This window comes from Pygocentrus nattereri, chromosome 26, assembly GCF_015220715.1.
Source record: "Pygocentrus nattereri isolate fPygNat1 chromosome 26, fPygNat1.pri, whole genome shotgun sequence".
Taxonomy (NCBI): domain Eukaryota; kingdom Metazoa; phylum Chordata; class Actinopteri; order Characiformes; family Serrasalmidae; genus Pygocentrus; species Pygocentrus nattereri.
In genome coordinates, this window is record NC_051236.1 from 2,830,001 (window position 1) to 2,850,000 (window position 20,000).

General features: G+C 41.6%; 1 protein-coding gene across 1 annotated transcript in view; it reads right to left on the bottom strand.

The window, feature by feature from the left end:
- cntn3b (contactin 3b) overlaps positions 1 to 20,000 on the bottom strand; it is a 162,289-nt gene that overhangs the window by 134,115 nt on the left and 8,174 nt on the right. Inside the window, exon 2 of the mRNA XM_037535024.1 lies at positions 2,885 to 3,022. Within this exon, the coding sequence (XP_037390921.1) occupies positions 2,885 to 2,939 (55 nt within the window). The 5' untranslated portion in view covers positions 2,940 to 3,022. The remainder of the gene's footprint in view (positions 1 to 2,884; positions 3,023 to 20,000) is intronic.

Sequence of the window (20,000 nt, forward strand, 5' to 3'; positions counted from 1 at the left end):
TTTCTGGCCTAAATGCTGGGCGAGGGGCTTCGTCACTCAGGTACAGTGAATGGCCCTTTTGATTCACACTGGCCTCAACCTTCCCTTTCAAGTGTCGAGCTCAGCAGACGCCAAAATAAGGAGAGAATGAAATAGACTGTTAATCCCATGAGTGCAGAAGGGCGTAGAGAGGCAGTGATTTCTGGGGAGATGAGGACACAGTTCCATCCCAAAGTTCCAGATAATCATCTCTGACATGTCCATAGCCACAGATAGGATTCGAGTCCCAGCGGTGCCGCAGAAGCCTGAATGTAAAAGGCCCCAGAACGAATGGGTGAAGGGCAGCACTTGAAAAAGTGCTTTTCTAATCAGTTTCAAAGACCGTGTTCAAAGCTCTTCTCAGGGCCAGGAATCTAAATCATGCAGGCCGCATGAACACGGCGACGATCAAAAAGGGCTGCAGTAACAACGGTACGGCAGACGTGGTATTTACTTTGTTCTCTGGGAGAATGTGTGTGAGTAAGGTGGCTAATTATAGCTAAAGCAGATAATATCACACAAAATAAGCGGCAGTACAACCCTTAAAAACATGGTAAGTGATAATGACTGTTATGAGCGGCCTGATTTACTTCAATCCCACATCGAATATTCAGATTATCTGGAAGGTAAGGAAGAACGTTCATTGATTTATTTTCTAATCAAAATAAATCGCCATGACAAAGCAGGCATCATGTGTTTAACAGAAGCTTCAACAACTAAATATACCATTGTTTTCAGTGGTCAGTCAGTCACTCGTTACCTTTATTACAGCTTCCATTCAGTTTCTCAAAGAACCTGCAGACTCGAATCCAAAGTTCAGTCTTGGAAGCTGATTGCACGTTCTACGTCAATTTCTACATCAAAATGCTCTGGAGCAGAGGTCACTACAAGGTGGACCGCGGTCCGAGTCTGGCCCCAGATGTTGCCCTATGTGGACCTGGACCTATAACCGATAAACTATGGAGAATGATTTAATTTTGATGGGGTGGTCCTGTTTTAATCTGCATATCATTTCTAACCTTTAATGGTAGCTTTAGTGCTCCAGGAGACTCGCAGACCAACCGCATCCATTGTAAATATCACACATGACGCTACTCAGCCAATCAGATCTGTGCATTACGATGAGCAGTGAGACTCAGATGAGTGAAGCAGGCGAGGCGAGAAACAGCAGTCAGAGAAGAAAGTGAGCTGGATTATTTTACATGCTCTAAAAAGAGAAAACTGACTATAAACATTGTTGAACTGTTACTGAATTGTACTTGCTTTGATATTCAGTTGTTGACTGTATAAGATATTAATATTCCTACTAGGCTACTTCAGTAAACAGGACAGAGACTGAATCATAACGCAAGTTAGACATTATGATGTTCCGGACCTTCACTTGAGGAAAATGTCTTTAACTGGAGCTCACTGAGTTTTAATTAAAGACCCTTGTTCTGGCGTAAATGTTCTTTTTTCTTGTCCGTCTCCTTTTCTCAGTGAGGTTCTTCTTGATCAGCTACACGTCCTTTCAGACCCACAGCGCTGAGTGGTCTTCTCACAGTGGAAGGATGGACAGAAACACCTGTGGATGTTTTCAGATCTGAAGCAGCTTGATCTTCTCCTCTCTCTCAGAGATCAAAGCTTTGGCTCTGTTCACACAACAGGCACAAGTGGCCCAAAAGTGGTTGATTTTCTCACCAAATCAGATTTTTTTAATCTTTTAAATGTGATCTATATTCGACATTAGTCTGGACAGATCAGCTCCTAAAATGACCTGCAAGTGCAAAGACAGTGCTTCATGCGGCTCATCCTGAGGTAAACAATCATAACTGCCAACGAGTGCCAGTTCAGCTTCATCTCCGCCAGCATCAAAGGAATGATCATGAAGCTTCATTGACTGACAGCTGGGCTCATCACTCAGAATGTGCTCTAGCCGTAGAAAAGGCTTCTTTGGTTTGTGTTCTCGGATTTTTTAAACTTTACTTTTAGACTTTTATCTGTTCTTTGAAGCAGTGCTTGGTCTCCTGTGGCCACGTTCGCCATTCCTTTCTAAATGTCTTTGAACACAGAGGGTTTTGGGGGAGACTCTTCTAATTTTTGTACAGAAAAATTTAGTGGAGTTGGATTGACATAAAAAAATAGCATGAATTCCGATCTGACCGTTCAAGTATCGGATTTCAGCACCACATATGAAAGCGTCTGGAATTCTGGAATTAGGAAAACTGGAATTCAAAAGGTCAGGTTCAGTTTTTCTGTTCACACTGACACACAGAGACACATCTGTGTGACATATGAAGAAAAAGATCAGGCCACTTTTACCTCCTGCGTGAACAAAGTCTTTAAGTGCTGCTTCTCTGATGGGAGCAGGTTTGGTGTCTACCCGGTCTTACAGGCGCTTGTTAGGAGCCACATTTTCTCTGTAGGTTTTAATCAGTTCTTGTTCAGTTTTGGAAACTGGAGTGGTTTTTTTTTCCGTTTATCTTCCTTTTACTTTCTCCTTCCTTATGCACTTCGATCTGACCGTCTCAGAAATATCTCCAGGAAAATCAATCGCTCACACTTTTAGTCATTTTGGCTGGAAATGAGATGAATGGAGGGTGGTCTTTGACTTTTACACAGTTCTATATTTGCCGAGACAATTATTCAAAATAATTCAAACATATTCTGCTACGAATGCGTATCCAGTCTCTGCACCTCTTCATCTTAAACCCTCTCTCAGCATCCTCAAAAAAGTGGAATATGTCCACACAGTTCAATTTTCTCCACTCAATTACAACAAACATGGCATTACAGGATCGTGAGTGTGCATTTAACATGAAATGAAAATGAAAAAAAAAAACAAGGAAAAAGGGAAAAAGCAATGTTTCTGAATAAGACGTTTTACCTGCGAGGCAGCCTATGATTGATAGCAGCAGTAGCCGTTTCCATAGTAACGTCATCTTCAGTTGCCAAGGGCGAATATGACTCTCATCCAATTGCTTGTGAATGGAACGATTTTTCCCTTGAATGCAAGATGTATAATCTGTGGGAAAAGTAATTACAGAAATAATTAAAATGAGACATTTTGGGCCAAATGTGACAGGATTGTTCTGTCTTTTTTTTCCTTTTTTTCTTTACAGACACATCAATGATTACACTTTTGTTGAAGTGATCACCTTCACTCCAGAGACAAAAGCTGTTAAAAATGGTAGGAATCAAAGAAAAAAAGGGTAAATAAATAAAATAAAGTGGAAATATCGGCTTCTCCTTTTACCAGAGAGAGAGAGAGAGATGTCTCGAACGTTCAAGAGACCTTCAGCACGCTCCGCTCTGGCTGAAAAGACTGTATGCAGATGGAGACGGAAAGCGCCAGCTGTAACAGCGAGATGACATTTTGATTACGAACCGTAGGAAAGAGCCGGAGCCGTGTTCTTTTAAAGTGCTCTGTAATTGGAACCCCTTAACCTCAGCCTCTTAGAAAATATATGCCTTGCAGTTCGGAAGGTTAAGAAGCTCAGCACCAAATAAATTATGCGCTGTTTGTCGAGCCCAAAAAAACAAATAGAAACTTGCTTTCTGACAAAAAATCAAGAGACTGGCATCTGCTGACCTCAACAGTTGCTTTCCCTCACCCATTAATAGACACCCTCGGCCTGAATGTTCCATCAAAACTCCACGCAGAGCTTTTCTAAGCCTGATTATTCTATACCTTCTACCAGCTACCTGTTGTCTGCAGAGCTTCCAGGAGCGTCAGGCTTCTCGGGAAGCCCTGATCTGCGCCAAAGCCGGAGCTTCAACGAAGCACAACATCATGGTCACTGATGGCGGCTCTTAGGGCCTCTGATCTAGCCCTTTCATACTGTAGCGAGCATGTTTAGCAGTTGTATGGCAGGATGTTTTGCTGTAGTGTTGAGTTCCAACTACGAAGAAGGCCTTAAGATCACTGAGGAGCAATATAGTGCCAATAAAAAGATATTAAGATATTATTCTGCCTGGAAAATTGAATTACAGGTACTGTATTTATGGTACGCTGTAGGGACAAATCAATGTGGCAACTGCTGGCCAATGTCATGTACAGTTCCAAAAGTTTGGGTGCCCTGGTTAAATTACAAGCAAGTTAGCACATCCTCTAAAGAGAAAACACTTCTGCTCATTTTAATATTATCTGCTGCACACTGGGAAAGAATGACACATCTTATACTTGATGTTTTATTTTTTATTTTTCCTGAACGTACCAAATAAATGCAGCTTGCCCACTCAAATCTTCAGAAAGTGCCATATTTAAGTGTGTCCCCCGTAGAGAATGGGTTATTAAAGGCTGAAGCTTCTAATTCAGCAGCATTTTGTTCCCATTTTCAGTTCCACGCTAAATGAAGCAGCAGTTACGTCCTGACACCTGCACAGGCGCCTGAATATAATTGCTTCATCATTTAAGGTGGAACAGGAAATTTGAATAAAAAGCAAACTTCAGCTCTGCAGAATTTCATTTGTCTCATTTCACTCGTCCCTCCAACCATCACACACTGCTGGAATTAGGAATTACATGCATTCAAACTGCTTGTTTCCACCGCAGCATCGTCTGCTGCAGCTGACCAAGATGGGCAACTTCTCATGTGGTACAAGAAGCTAATCCAGGGGTGCCACAACATTTTATGTCTGTTTTAGCCTCATGACTGTAAATATGCCTCATTGTGTGCTGATGTTCTAGGACAGGCTGAAGAATATAATATAAATGAAAATGTAGACCTTGCTCTGCTTCAGGTTTAGCTGCTTTTCTCGCATCTCCAGCAGGAAACGTTTTCGCAAACGTAGATCAGTTTCTTGTAAAATCTCTCAGCGTTCTATTTTTACGAGGCTCAAGTCGCTTCTCGTTCACTCGCTTCTTGCTCGAATTTTCTTGTTCCACCTTAAATGGTGTCTGAGATGCCAGAATGTAACTGCTGCACCATTTAAGGTGGAACAGGAATATTCCAACAAGAAGAAGCTGGTGAATGAGCTGTAGTGATTGTAAATACAAAAAAAAATTCTCCTAATTATCAATGTTGGTCTTAAATCTCTCTCTTTGCCTTTTCATTACCTATTAGCTAGGCAGGAGTGTTGTCTGTGTTGCTATGGTGACCAGCTGTCTGCGCTGATCTTCAGGGTTAAAGGGTGAATCAGCAGTTCTACATTAACTCCAGCGTTTAAGACCATTTATTGTTAAACTCTGTTGAACGATCAGCAGAGCTTTATTTTACTGTAAAGGAGGGTTATTTTATTTTGCCTGAAAATCTAGTTTTGCCGTGGAGCCACAACAGGACATTAAAAGAGCTGCATGCTGCTGACAACTAGGCTAACCCATTCCTTTATGTCTGCTGTCTCAAAAACAAAAGGCACCACTTCAGATGTAACAGGCTTGACAGGCTGATCGAGGATCTGCTGTGTTTTTGTTTTCATTTGAAACGTGAGTGAAACATCCCTGACTCAGCCATTCAGCTAAACAGGATAACATTAGCGTAGTTTGGACTGGATTTCAACCAGAACTTGTATACCGTGCACTACTAACTGTTCTTGTGTTGAAGAGATATGGGATATAATAAGATCTGCTTGGTTAATTGTATGCATTGGCGGTGAGAAGAGGACTTTTTCTATGGTGAGCATTTGTCTCAGTCACATATTTTCCATGCTCAAATTTATTTGTGGTTTTGGGATTTGTTTTTGGGTCAGCCAAGGACAAAAGTGGGTGGGCCTAAGCCTGCCAGGCCCAAACTTACTACCAATGGATGGTTAAAAAATAATTGAAATGTAATTCAATTGAAAGGTTCTTTAGGGGACTAAAAGTGGTTTTAAAAGAACCCATTTTGGCGTCTTTATCTTTAAGAGCGCCCCAGTAAACCAAGACTGTTTCCATTGTTTCTACAACACCAAGACTCACTATTCAAGACAGCCACTTGGCACCATTTGAAAATGTTCTTTGCAATACTGAACACCATTTCTCTCCATTGTATCCCACTTTTTCTTAGGATGCCAAGAACTGTCATCATGCCAGCAATGCAACTCTGAGAAAATGCAGAATCTTTTCATTGCATTCAGCCTACCAGACAAGCCCATCTTCTCCAAACATGAGATGAATAGTCCCAAAGCATGTCACCCCCGAGGTTCAGAATTATTTGTACACACAGTCTGTTCTTGGGCTTTGGCTCAAGCTAAGATTTCTCTTGCCTTCCACTAGCTATGCCTCCTAACCCCACAAACAGAGATCTGGAGCGAGGATGAGCTGCTGCTGCTTTGGTTTGGGGTTGCATAATCTTTGGCGAAGACCTTGGCAGTGCTGGTGTGAATAATCGGTGGGCGTCTGTAGAGATGGTGAGGTTGGAGGGGCTCTGGGAGGATTTGCCTGGCGACTTTAGTTTTTGGGGAAGCAGCCTTTCGCTGCATTTGGTTTGTCAGATTAGATTACACGGCTCCGCTTTCTCCCAAACCCAGAAACAGGAGAAATAATGGACACAATCCTACAATCCTCAGGCCGGTGGTGGTGTCACTCCATGGCACCTTCTAATTTTAACTCATGTCTTCACTCTGCCAGGAGAGCAGGGCGAGTCTATATGCCGAGAGTACATTTTCGACCGGGATCGAAATGATAATGAGCTGACAAAACGGCAAACTGCGGCCTCCTGCTTCCTAACTGTTTGTGGCAGCTTCTAAAAGGTCCAGCCCGCGCGAAAGACACCGGCATGCATTGTAATTACAACCAATCTCTCATGTGTCCCCATAAGGACAGTGTGCTATTATTATCCATTGAGGGCGAGAAGCAGAACGATAAGCTCAAGATTGCACTGCCAAACGTAATGAGCCGCTGCAACCTCACCTACACAATAGCGCTGCATAATGAAATCCACTGGCCAAGCTTATTTCTCTGGCAAATGAGAGGACTTTGTGCTTAGTTGTTCTGGGACATGCTTGGGATGGTTAAAGACGTCCAACAGCAAAAATATCTGATCAAATCTGGGGAAAAGGACCCTGTCCGGTACCGGAGATGCACTGTAGCTGCACTAACGACAAGCATCCCAGCTCTTTTCAAAGAGACGCATCAACTGACTTAGCTACCCAACAGAAGCGGCTCTGTCAGCACCTCAACAGCTGTTTGTTCAGCAGCACCGCCAGGTTTGTTCAAGCGCAGACAAAATTAGCAATACTGCAACCTATTACAATATTTTTTCTATGAATAATCTTCCGCAACCTCCCAATTAATAAAATAGCATCATATTGCAAGTTACATTTATGGCATTTGGCTGACGCTCTTATCCAGAGCAACTTACACTTTGATCATTTTACACAAGTAGGCGAAGGTGGTGTTAGGAGTCTTGCCCAAGGACCCTTATTGGTATAGTGTAGGGTGTTTGCCCTGGTCAGGGATTGAACCCCAGTCTACAGCATAGAAGGCAAAGGTGTTGACCACTACACTAACCAACCACTAGTCTTCACTGTCTTATAAAAACTAATAAAGGCCATGTGCACTGTAAACAAAAATATGTTCACCACCAAAGCATTGTGAAATTTACCCAATCAATTATATTGGGAAAGCAAATTACGTCACAGACATTTGCACTTATTTAAAGGTTGTTATTCATAATATGATAAAGACTATATCAGAACAACTTATTGAACTAGTGAACTATTGAACTACAGTAAAAGAAAATCTCTGAGAAATTCAATGACTTTAATTTTACAGAGTTTTAATATCACTGAGAATCATATACTACACACAGGAGAGTAAAAGTAGGGACAGTATAATATATGAAAAATAAATATTAAAAAATTCAGATATACAGACAAATAAAAAAATACAACAATAAGGCATAAAATTTATAACCTCAGATGAAAAAAGCAGTGCAATGATGACTGTACCAGGAGGCACAGGTAACGGCGTATAACGACAGCACTGAATAAATATGCGCAGATATGTACAGGTAACGGCGTATAACGACAGCACTGAATAAATATGGGCAGATATGTACAGGTAACGGCGTATAACGACAGCACTGAATAAATATGCTCAGATATGTACAGGTAACGGCGTATAACGACATCACTGAATAAATATGCGCAGATATGCACAGGTAACGGCGTATAACGACAGCACTGAATAAATATGCGCAGATATGTACAGGTAACGGCGTATAACGACAGCACTGAATAAATATGCGCAGATATGTACAGGTAACGGCGTATAACGACATCACTGAATAAATATGCTCAGATATGTACAGGTAACGGCGTATAACGACAGCACTGAATAAATATGCGCAGATATGTACAGGTAACGGCGTATAACGACATCACTGAATAAATATGCTCAGATATGTACAGGTAACGGCGTATAACGACAACACTGAATAAATATGCGCAGATATGTACAGGTAACGGCGTATAACGACATCACTGAATAAATATGCTCAGATATGTACAGGTAACGGCGTATAACGACATCACTGAATAAACATGCGCAGATATGTACAGGTAACGGCGTATAACGACAGGACTGAATAAATATGCGCAGATATGTACAGGTAACGGCGTATAACGACAGGACTGAATAAATATGCTCAGATATGTACAGGTAAAGGCGTATAACGACAGGACTGAATAAATATGCGCAGATATGTACAGGTAACGGCGTATAACGACAGGACTGAATAAATATGCGCAGATATGTACAGGTAAAGGCGTATAACGACAACACTGAATAAATATGCTCAGATATGTACAGGTAACGGCGTATAACGACAGCACTGAATAAACATGCGCAGATATGTACAGGTAACGGCGTATAACGACAGGACTGAATAAATATGCTCAGATATGTACAGGTAAAGGCGTATAACGACAGCACTGAATAAATATGCTCAGATATGTACAGGTAACGGCGCATAACGACAGCACTGAATAAATATGCTCAGATATGTACAGGTAACGGCGTATAACGACAGCACTGAATAAATATGCTCAGATATGTACAGGTAAAGGCGTATAACGACAGCACTGAATAAATATGCTCAGATATGTACAGGTAAAGGCGTATAACGACAACACTGAATAAACATGCTCAGATATGTACAGGTAAAGGCGTATAACGACAACACTGAATAAACATGCGCAGATATGTACAGGTAACGGCGTATAACGACAGGACTGAATAAACATGCTCAGATATGTACAGGTAACGGCGTATAACGACAGGACTGAATAAATATGCTCAGATATGTACAGGTAAAGGCGTATAACGACAGCACTGAATAAATATGCTCAGATATGTACAGGTAACGGCGTATAACGACATCACTGAATAAACATGCGCAGATATGTACAGGTAACGGCGTATAACGACATCACTGAATAAACATGCGCAGATATGTACAGGTAACGGCGTATAACGACATCACTGAATAAACATGCGCAGATATGTACAGGTAACGGCGTATAACGACATCACTGAATAAACATGCGCAGATATGTACAGGTAACGGCGTATAACGACAGGACTGAATAAACATGCGCAGATATGTACAGGTAAAGGCGTATAACGACAGGACTGAATAAACATGCGCAGATATGTACAGGTAAAGGCGTATAACGACAGGACTGAATAAACATGCGCAGATATGTACAGGTAAAGGCGTATAACGACAGGACTGAATAAACATGCGCAGATATGTACAGGTAAAGGCGTATAACGACAGGACTGAATAAACATGCGCAGATATGTACAGGTAAAGGCGTATAACGACAACACTGAATAAATATGCGCAGATATGTACAGGTAAAGGCGTATAACGACAACACTGAATAAACATGCGCAGATATGTACAGGTAACGGCGTATAACGACAACACTGAATAAACATGCGCAGATATGTACAGGTAACGGCGTATAACGACATCACTGAATAAACATGCGCAGATATGTACAGGTAACGGCGTATAACGACATCACTGAATAAACATGCGCAGATATGTACAGGTAACGGCGTATAACGACATCACTGAATAAACATGCTCAGATATGTACAGGTAACGGCGTATAACGACAGCACTGAATAAATATGCGCAGATATGTACAGGTAACGGCGTATAACGACAGCACTGAATAAATATGCGCAGATATGTACAGGTAACGGCGTATAACGACAGCACTGAATAAATATGCGCAGATATGTACAGGTAACGGCGTATAACGACAGCACTGAATAAATATGCGCAGATATGTACAGGTAACGGCGTATAACGACAGCACTGAATAAATATGCGCAGATATGTACAGGTAACGGCGTATAACGACAGCACTGAATAAATATGCGCAGATATGTACAGGTAACGGCGTATAACGACAGCACTGAATAAATATGCTCAGATATGTACAGGTAACGGCGTATAACGACAGCACTGAATAAATATGGGCAGATATGTACAGGTAACGGCGTATAACGACAGCACTGAATAAATATGGGCAGATATGTACAGGTAACGGCGTATAACGACAGCACTGAATAAATATGCTCAGATATGTACAGGTAACGGCGTATAACGACAGCACTGAATAAATATGCGCAGATATGTACAGGTAAGGGCGTATAACGACAGCACTGAATAAATATGCTCAGATATGTACAGGTAACGGCGTATAACGACAACACTGAATAAATATGCGCAGATATGTACAGGTAACGGCGTATAACGACATCACTGAATAAACATGCGCAGATATGTACAGGTAACGGCGTATAACGACAGGACTGAATAAATATGCTCAGATATGTACAGGTAACGGCGTATAACGACAGGACTGAATAAATATGCTCAGATATGTACAGGTAACGGCGTATAACGACAGGACTGAATAAATATGCGCAGATATGTACAGGTAACGGCGTATAACGACAGCACTGAATAAATATGCGCAGATATGTACAGGTAACGGCGTATAACGACAGCACTGAATAAACATGCGCAGATATGTACAGGTAACGGCGTATAACGACAACACTGAATAAACATGCGCAGATATGTACAGGTAACGGCGTATAACGACAACACTGAATAAACATGCGCAGATATGTACAGGTAACGGCGTATAACGACAGGACTGAATAAACATGCGCAGATATGTACAGGTAACGGCGTATAACGACAGGACTGAATAAACATGCGCAGATATGTACAGGTAAAGGCGTATAACGACAACACTGAATAAATATGCGCAGATATGTACAGGTAAAGGCGTATAACGACAACACTGAATAAATATGCGCAGATATGTACAGGTAACGGCGTATAACGACAACACTGAATAAATATGCGCAGATATGTACAGGTAACGGCGTATAACGACAACACTGAATAAATATGCGCAGATATGTACAGGTAACGGCGTATAACGACAACACTGAATAAATATGCGCAGATATGTACAGGTAACGGCGTATAACGACATCACTGAATAAATATGCTCAGATATGTACAGGTAACGGCGTATAACGACATCACTGAATAAATATGCGCAGATATGTACAGGTAACGGCGTATAACGACAGCACTGAATAAATATGGGCAGATATGTACAGGTAACGGCGTATAACGACAGCACTGAATAAATATGGGCAGATATGTACAGGTAACGGCGTATAACGACAGCACTGAATAAATATGGGCAGATATGTACAGGTAACGGCGTATAACGACAGCACTGAATAAATATGCGCAGATATGTACAGGTAACGGCGTATAACGACAGCACTGAATAAATATGCGCAGATATGTACAGGTAACGGCGTATAACGACAGCACTGAATAAATATGCGCAGATATGTACAGGTAACGGCGTATAACGACAGGACTGAATAAATATGCGCAGATATGTACAGGTAACGGCGTATAACGACAGGACTGAATAAATATGCGCAGATATGTACAGGTAACGGCGTATAACGACAGGACTGAATAAATATGCGCAGATATGTACAGGTAACGGCGTATAACGACAGCACTGAATAAATATGCTCAGATATGTACAGGTAAAGGCGTATAACGACAGCACTGAATAAATATGCTCAGATATGTACAGGTAACGGCGTATAACGACAGGACTGAATAAATATGCGCAGATATGTACAGGTAACGGCGTATAACGACAGCACTGAATAAATATGCGCAGATATGTACAGGTAACGGCGTATAACGACAACACTGAATAAATATGCTCAGATATGTACAGGTAACGGCGTATAACGACAACACTGAATAAATATGCTCAGATATGTACAGGTAACGGCGTATAACGACAGCACTGAATAAATATGCTCAGATATGTACAGGTAACGGCGTATAACGACAGCACTGAATAAATATGCGCAGATATGTACAGGTAACGGCGTATAACGACAGCACTGAATAAATATGCGCAGATATGTACAGGTAACGGCGTATAACGACAGCACTGAATAAATATGCGCAGATATGTACAGGTAACGGCGTATAACGACATCACTGAATAAATATGCGCAGATATGTACAGGTAACGGCGTATAACGACAGCACTGAATAAATATGCTCAGATATGTACAGGTAACGGCGTATAACGACAGGACTGAATAAATATGCGCAGATATGTACAGGTAACGGCGTATAACGACAGCACTGAATAAATATGCTCAGATATGTACAGGTAACGGCGTATAACGACAGCACTGAATAAATATGCTCAGATATGTACAGGTAACGGCGTATAACGACAGCAGTGAATAAATGACATTGTGTAAAACATAAATAAAAACAGAATAGGATGATTTGCAAATCCTTTTCAACCGATATTCAATTGAATACACTACAAAGACGAGATATTTAATGTTCAAACGGATAAACTTTATTGTTTTTTTTAATATTCACTCATTTTGAATTTGATTCCTGCAACATGTTCCAAAGAAGTTGGGACAGGGGTGTGTTTACCACTGTGTTACATCACCTTTCCTTTTAACACTCAGTAAGCGTATGGGAACTGAGGACACTGATTGTTGAAGCTTTGTAGGTGGAATTCTTTCCCATTGTTGCTTGATGTACAGCTTCAGTTGATCAGCAGTCCGGGGGTCTCCGCTGTCGTATTTTGAGCTTCATAATGCGCCACACATTTTCAGTGGGAGACCAGGTCTGGACTGCAGGCAAGTCAGTCTAGTGCCCGCACTCTTTTACTACGAAGCCACGCTGTTGTAACACGTGCAGAATGTGGCTTGGCATCGTCTTGCTGAAATAAGCAGGACGTCCCTGAAAAAGACGCTGCTTGGATGGCAGCAGATGTTGCTCCAAAGCCTGTATGTACCTTTCAGCATTAATGGGGGCTTCACAGATGTGCAGGTTACCCCTGCCATGGGCACTAACACCCCCCCACACCATCAGAGATGCTGGCTTTTGAACTTGGCTGAAAACAATCCGGACAGTCTTTTTCCTCTTTGGCCCGGAGGACACGACGTCCATGATTTCCAAAAACAGTGTGAAATGTGGACGCGTCAGACCACAGGACACTTTTCCACTCTGCGTCAGTCCATCTCAGATGAGCTCGGGCCCAGAGAAGCCAGAGAAGAAGTGTGGAGTGTTCAGATGTGCAAGATATGTGATAGGGCTACAGAAAGTGTAAACCTAAAGATTTTAGCATGAGAAGCATGAAAACAGCTTCCATGTCCTTCCTACACACAAAGCAGTCACTAAAAAAGAAATACAAGCGTACAGAAAAAGAAAAAGTAAAGTGCCAAAACCCGTACAGAAAAGACAGAGCTACTGGAAAGACTGCCACTCACAGCGCTGCCGGACGTTTCCTTCTCTTCCTTTCTGAATGCATTTGTGACGTAAATCTTAAAATAAGTAATGTGATCACATTTTAAATTTCATTTTTTTATTCCTTCTGGATCTCGTTTTACCTTTACCACATTTACAGCATGGCTAACACGAAGAAAAGCAGGTGTTTATGATTTCGATATTCTCTCAAATAGCCTGCATATTGTAGGCTATGACTGTTTATTGCACAGATGCCAAACGCATTACCCAGTGTCATAAAAGCAGCAGTGCAATCTGCTAATGCTGATTAGACTACACACATGTGAGGGGCAAACATGTATCTCACTGTTCTTGCTAGATGTTTGTGCTGAAACTGTAATGGTGGGGAGCAGAGAAAAGCGAGATTTATCCGGGCAAATCCAGGGTCGTGGTCATAATTGCGGGGCAGTCGTGGGCTGGAGGTTAGGGATCTGGCCCTGTGACCGGAAGGTCGCCGGTTCAATCCCCAGGGCCGACAGTCCATGACTGATGTGTCCTTGAGCAAGACACCTAACCTCCAACTGTGGATAGGGCTGCCCACCGCTCCGGGCAAGTGTGCTCACTGCCCCCGAGTGTGTGTGTTCACTGGTGTGTATGTGGTGTTTCACTTCACGGATGGGTTAAATGTGGAGGTGGAATTTCCCCAGTTGTGGGATCAAAAAAGTATCACTTACTTACTTACTTACTTACTTACTTATAACAGTCCAGGTTCAACGAGCCAACACGGAGAAATGGAGGGACAGACATAACGAAACAAACATGGACCGAAACACACAACGGAGGCCGGAATAACAAAACACTAGCATACAAAACAATTCCAACAGCAGAAACAATACATCCAATGACCAGCAAAAACAGGGCTTAAATACAACAGGCATAATTACAGAAAACAGGATACAGGTGGAATACACAGGTGGCAGCAATCAGGGACGGAGTCAGAGAAGGAAGAGTCAGAAAACAAGGGGGCAGGACCGGGAGGTAAACACAAGCACATTTAGGACTGGAAGGTAAACAGACACACATGGAAGACTGGGAGGGGCCAATTGTGACAGAAACAATTAATAGACAGATTTTTGGTTTACTCTTTCAAGTAATGTCATGTCCAACCTAATATGAGCTAACAACCTGAAGAGGTTTACTTAGAGGTGGTTGGTTTGTGTAGTGTTTAACAACTCTGCCTTCTGTGCTGTAGACTGGGGTTCAATCCCTCACCTGGGTAAACACCCTACACTATACCAATAAGAGTCCTTGGGCAAGACTCCTAACACCACCTTCACCTACCTGTATAAAAAAAATGATCAAATTGTAAGTCGCTCTGGATAAGAGTGTCTGCTAAATGCCGTAATTTTACGTATGGGGCAGAGCTAGAACAACTATGGCTGAAATTTTAAAGCAAGTACAGTCAAGGGGTCATACAACCCACTGTCCCTGTAAGAGCAAAACCTCAGATCTCAGACAAAACAATTTTACAGAAGAAGAAAAAAAAAAGCCTTAAATTTAAATTTGAATGAAGTTAATGCAACAAAATTTTATTTATTTTTTTTTTTTTCTGTAGGTTCGTCATGAATTCTGACACAACATGAAGAGCAGATGCTATTTTAAAATTATGTCTGACATCGCTTTTAACGGAATCACAACGTTACCTTTGTGGGGAAGCAGCAGAGCGGTCAGTAAATGGTAGTTTTCCCTCAATGTGGTGCTCTGACGAACTGAACTACTCTCACAGTTCACACTGCGCCTGATGAGCTACAAACTTCACTAAAACGTGATATATAGTATATGAATAATGTTAGTCACTGGAATACCCTGACCTGTATCAGTTTCTCTTATTTAGAAATACTTCGCAGCTACTTCAAAAAGCTACTGAATATTCAGCAGCTCCTCCCACAGTGTTAGGTAAACCAATTAAATGATGAACAGCTATAACATATAGCTATGACTTGTTTTTATTTACTGCTTATCACTTACTGCAGCTCAAAATTAAATGCAGGCTTACACAAAGCACCATGTTTTTGTTTTGATGTGGTGAAATTTCAACTCTCGGTGAACAGAACCTCAGTTTGTCAAAACATCTTGACATTTACAAGCCAGGTTTAAGCTGATTATTTGATTACCAGCGGCAGACCGTGATTATTCCAGCTTGGTCTTCGGTTGAGGCCATGAATGTAAAATGTATAACGTCAAAAAACAGAAAGAAAGAAAAAAAATGATTCACATGTTTTATCTGAAGCTTATAAAAGACATTCCTTTTGTTGTGTTAGCATATAAGAAGACTTGGGAAACATCAAATGAGTACTCTTTTATTTACACAGCAGCAGGAAGCACCAGCGCTAGCTGACAGCAGACAAGTCACCATTAGCCAGCACATGGTAGGTATGAAGACCCATATCCTACCAACAATATTTGAACTACTAAATATACTTCAAATCAAACAACAACAAATTATTTACAGGATTTAGACCTCTCACCGTTGTATTAGTGGCCACATGAGCCAACAGCGGGACACTACAGTATGTTTTACCCTGTATGCATTGGGTTTACAATGACTCAGTAAAGAATCCTGCCTTAACCGAGTACCTTCACTTTTACACCCATGGCCTTAACCGAGTACCTTCACTTTTACACCCATGGCCTTAACCAAAGACCTTAATTTTTACACCCATGGCCTTAACCGAGGACCTAAACCTTTACACCTATGGCCTTAACCGAGGATCTTAACTATTACACCCATGGCCTTAACTGAGGACCTTAACTATTACACCCATGGTCTTAACCGAGGACCTTAACTTTTACACCAATGGCCTTAACCGAGGATCTTAACTATTACACCCATGGCCTTAACTATTACACCCATGGCCTTATCCAAAGACCTTAATTTTTACACCCATGGCCTTAACCGAGGACCTTAACCTTTACACCTATGGCCTTAACCGAGGATCTTAACTATTACACCCATGGCCTTAACCAAAGACCTTCATTTTTACACCCATGGCCTTAACCGAGGACCTTAACCTTTACACCTATGGCCTTAACCGAGGACCTTAACCTTTACACCTATGGCCTTAACCAAGGACCTTAACTATTACACCCATGGCCTTAACTGAGGACCTGAACTTTTGCACCCATGACCTTAATCGAGGACCTTAACTTTTAAACCCATGACCTTAACTGAGGACCTTAACTATTACACCCATGGCCTTAACTGAGGACCTGAACTTTTGCACCCATGACCTTAATCGAGGACCTTAACTTTTAAACCCATGACCTTAACCGAGGACCTTAAATTTTAAACTCATGGCCTTAACTGAGGACCTTAATTTTTACTCCCATGGTCTTAACTGAGGACCTTAATTTTTACACCCACGGCCTTAACAGAGGACCTTAACTTTAAAACCAATGGCCTTAACTGAGGACCTTAATTTTTACACGCATGGTCTTAACCGAGGACCTTAACTTTTACACCACTGGTCTTAACCGAGGACCTTAATTTTTACAACCATGGTCTTAACCGAGGACCTTAATTTTTACGCCAATGGTCTTAACTGAGGACCTAGCTGTAATAGGCACAGTTTGTCATAGAATTGTAATAGAATAATCTCATTAGCTTAAATGTTGCTTGTAAATGTGAAGAGCCAAAGGTATAAAATGTTTGGCACCTTTCTGACAAACACGTTTTTTCTTCACCAAGAGCTGAATTTGGCTCCCAACATTCACTTAAAAGCTCTTGAAGAGCCAACTCATTCTCAAATGACACATTACTGAACTGCACACAGCTACACCATCAGACACAGTCATGTGCACATTGCTTGAATCGTCTCTGCTGTAAATGCACTGATGCATAATGTGCTACATTTAATGCAACTTAATTACCAAATGCGTTCCAAACCCAGCAAACATATGAAGGGGGAATTTATATGGTTGTCACTCGCTGTCACAGTTAATGGACCAGATGCTTGAGCATTAGTGGCCAGATACTGACAAAGCCTATGTTCCAAAACTCTATCCAAAATCTACACGGCTCAGACTGAAGAGGATTCCTGTCTGTATTGTGAGGTTTTCAGCTCCGCTGTTATGGTAAAAGTTGCTTACTGCTAGATGGCACTCGACAGATTCCCTTGTTTGTGTGTAAATGGTACCTTATGCTCTAATACTCCAAATGATGAACGCATGAACTCATGGAATGAAAACAACAGAGATGAATTGCTTGGTAGTGATTTGACACTAAAGGCTCACTACAGTGATTTCAATGGATCTCATGCTCTCACAATGGGATTCCATGTTCTTGTCAGCCATGCTGTTCTGCGAGGCTGCCTTGTAGTCATTGTTCAACAAATCGATCCTCTATCGGGCTCTGCAGATGACCGACTGATCATAGCATCCGCAGAAAGAAGGGAACCTCAAGGGAGCAAGAGAACCACACCAGAGATAATATAACGCTGAAACTCTTAGAAGGCTACACTCTTAAAAACGATGGTGCTTCGAGGGTTCTTTAGTAAAGAAAATGAAACCAAGAACACTCAAAGAACCCTTTGCATGGGTAAAGAGTTTTTTGCATCATTAAAGGGTTCTTCAGACTCATGAAGAATGTGCTGTATATGGTTCCATATATAATCTTTTGTTTTGTTAATCTGTTGTTCTATATATAATTTTATTGTTATGGTGTCAAACCTGACAGAAAATGGTTTGATACAGAACCATGAACACTTAAAGAACCCTTTGCATGATTGTAGGGCTCTCTGCATCATGAAAGAGTTCTTCAGACTGATGGAGGATGTGCTGCAGATTGTTTTAATAAGGTTCTTTATAGGACTGAAACTGGTTCTTCTATTGTTATGGTGTAACAATGTAAATGTGAGGAAAATGTAAAGAAAACGGTTCTATATAGAACCATGAAAACCCTTTGCATAATTAAAGGGTAATTTGCATCATGAAAGCGTTCTTCAAACTGATTCCCCTTTTCAAAATGGTTCTATATAGAACCATCTACAGTGCATTCATGCACATTTTCCATCAATCTGAAGAACCCTGTTGTGATGAATCCTAAAATCATTGTAACGCGGAGCGAGGTAGCGGACGCATGTGCGGAGGTAAGCCACTTTTTGAGGGCAAATCCAGGGTCGTGGTCAAAACAGTCCAAGGTCATTGAGCCAATACAGAGAGATCGTTGGGCAGACATGACAAAACCAGACTATAACCAACGGTACAAACACGACGAGCAAACATAGACCAATACATCAAACAAAGACCAATACATCAATCAAAGACTGATACATCAATCAAAGACTGATACATCAATCAAAGACCAATACAAAGACCAGCGAAAAACAAAGGTCAAACACAGGGCTTAAATACACACCGGGAAGATGAGAGACAGGTGAAAACAATCAGGGGCGGAGTAACCAAACAAGGGGCAGGACTTGAAAACCAAAACAAACACACATGGACAGGACTGGGAGGGGCCAATCGTGACAATCATGCAAAGGGACTTTGTTCATGGTCATCACAACCACAACGTACTAGCAGTTTGGCAGAACGCATTCAGGGGTCAAACCTCAAGCTAGAAAAAGTAGATATTCTTGTCTTCTTGGCAAAAAGTCTGAACTTTCCTTTATAGAAAATAATCACAATTTTAATCGCAGTCACAATATTAGTCAGGAAAATCGCAATTAGGTATTTTCTCCAGATCGTTCAGCCCTACCCAGCACTGGTTTCTATATATTTTGTACAATGCAGCATACAGTTCCAGAGAAAGAGAGGACAATAGAGAGAGGAGAGTGAGAGAGACAGAGAAAGAGAAGAAAAGGGGGAAAAGAGATGTGAGAGAGAAAGAAAGAGAGAGAGCGATCAAGGTAGAAGAAAGAGAAAAGAAAGAAAGAGGAGAAAGAGATAATGGGGGAGGGAGACAGAGAGAGACTGGGGGAAGGGGGAGAAGACAGAGAGAGAGAAGGAGAGAAGGAGAGAGAGAGGGAGGAAGAGAGAGAAGCGAATGGGAGAGAGAGCGGGAAACAGTGATAGAGAGAGGAGAGAGAGAAAGAGAGAGTGGTAGGGAAAGAGAGCAGGGAGGATAACAGAGCAATACAGAGAGGAGAGAGAAAGAGAGAGAGCAATAAAGAAAGCGAGAGAGGACAGGGAGAGAGAATGGAGAGGAGAGAAAGAGAATGCGATAAAGAGAGAGGAGAGAGA